Source organism: Colias philodice, chromosome 5, assembly GCF_061535455.1.
Source record: "Colias philodice isolate Cphi_HAF_F1 chromosome 5, ilColPhil1 Martin Lab GWU primary, whole genome shotgun sequence".
Lineage (NCBI taxonomy): Eukaryota > Metazoa > Arthropoda > Insecta > Lepidoptera > Pieridae > Colias > Colias philodice.
The window spans coordinates 12020505-12022529 of NC_143090.1; the positions used below are offsets into that span (position 1 = coordinate 12020505).

General features: G+C 59.8%; 1 protein-coding gene across 1 annotated transcript; it reads left to right on the forward strand.

Moving 5' to 3' along the window:
• Positions 1-1320: 1320 nt before the first annotated feature.
• LOC149488686 (uncharacterized) lies at positions 1321-2002 on the forward strand (the record flags this gene model as incomplete). The annotated part of the gene is made up of 1 exon (XM_089695325.1): positions 1321-2002. A coding segment is annotated over exon 1 (682 nt), but the record flags the coding sequence as incomplete, so codon positions are not given.
• Between the last annotated feature and the right edge of the window lie 23 nt (positions 2003-2025).

Sequence of the window (2025 nt, forward strand, 5' to 3'; positions counted from 1 at the left end):
TAACGCGAGATTTGAGGCTCTAGAGGAGCGTCTGCTGCCGGAAAAGCGCATAAGACCTCCGCTGGCGGCAGATAGCAGGAAAGCGGCAAAGGCGGCTGAACAAGTGATGGCTGATGACCTCGCACCGCCCCCTCCATCAAAGGCGAGGACATATGCAGGTGTTGCGGCTTCATCGCAACCGGGTAGATCGGTGTCTGGGCCCGCAATTAAGAAAACCGCGAAGCAGACGGCGGTCCCAGCTTTGGAGATCGAGGCAACCTCGAAGAAGAGGAAAAAGAAATTGGCGAAGGGGAAGGAAAGGGTCCCCGTGCAGCCTGATCCGGCGGGTTCAAAGCCCCCCAGAAAAGATACGCTGGCCACGTCATCCGGCCCCCCGCAGCAGCCGTCAAAGGACGGAGAGTGGACTGTGGTCGGAAAGCGAGGAAAAGAAAATAAAAGGAAAGGGAAGAAGCCTGCGGCTAAGTCCCGCAAGAAGAAGTCGCGAAAGCTCCACGCTCCGAATTCCTCGGCTGTCGTCCTTACCCTGCAGCCGAGTGCGAAGGAGCGTGGCGTAACCTACGCCGGTGTTTTGACGGAGGCGCGGCGTGGAATAGACCTCGCCGAAATTGGCATCAGTGCAATGCGTTTTAAGCGCGCTGTCACTGGTGCCAGGATACTTGAGATCCCCGGTGCTTCCAGCACCAAGGAAGCGGACTCCCTTGCCGCCAAATTGCGGGAGGTCCTCGGTGAGGATAACGTTAAGGTGTCCAGGCCGGTCAAGTGCGCAGACTTGCGAATCACTGGCCTGGATGACTCGGCCACAGTCGAGGACATTGCGGCTGCGGTGTCGCGCGCAGGGGAGTGTACCGCGGAGCATGTGAAGTGTGGTGGCCTGCGCACGGGCCCCCGAGGTGCTGTATCAGCCTGGGTTAGTTGCCCGGTGACTGCGGCGAAGAAGCTGGCGCAGGCGGGGCGCGTAATGGTTGGGTGGGCTTCGGCGAAAGTCTCTCTCACCGAGCAGAAGCCCCTGCGCTGTTACCGCTGCCTGGAGGTGGGCCATGTCAGCGCCACGTGCTCCTCGCCGACGGACAGGAGTGCCACTTGCTTCCGCTGCAGTGAAACAGGCCATAAAGCTGGTGGATGCGATGCCGCCTCCGCTCGCTGCGCCCTATGCACGGAGGCAAAGCTACCGGCTGAGCATCGGCTTGGAAGCGCAGCCTGTAAGGCCCCGAAGCCTAAAAGAGGTGGAATGCGGAAGCAAGATGGCGCTCCAACGCCATCACGCTCTGCTCCGGTGCCTGATGAGGTACCGCAAACGGAGGTAGCCATGGAAACGCAGTAATGGCCCCACTGCGCTTCCTACAGGCCAACATCAACCACTGTGCCAGGGCCCAGGACCTTTTACATCAGAGTCTGGCAGAGTGGGAGATTGACGTGGCGGTAGTATCTGAGCCATACAATCTGCCCCCCCGGCATAACTGGGTGGGCGATCTGGACGGCTTGGTGGCGCTGGTTGCTCAAGGCGACACACAGCTTGAGCAAATCATAAGGCGACGGGGATGCGTCTCGGCGGTTGTCAATGGCTTCACCGTTGTGGGGGCGTACTTCTCGCCGAACCGCTGCCTCGCCGATTTCGAGCAGTTCTTGGTTGAGCTGAGGGATCTGCTAGACTTCGCACAACCTCAATCTGTACTTCTGGCCGGGGACCTGAACGCCAAGTCGGTGTCTTGGGGCTGCGTGGCAAGTGATATACGTGGCTCGACACTCGCTGACTGGGCAGTTGCGTCGGGACTGACGGTTGTTAACCGTGGAGCAGAATTAACGTGTGTTCGGCAGAGGGGTGGATCCATTGTAGATGTCACGTTTGCGAGCCCCCCTCTCGCTCGTCGTATACAAGACTGGAGGGTTCTTTTGGACGTGGAGACGCTCTCGGATCACCGTTATATCCGGTTTAGCGTCTCCACGCCCTCGACGGCTCCCAGTCAATTCCCCCCTGGCGATTGTCGTCCGCGCTGGGCACTTGGTAGCCTCGATAGGGAGCTCCTC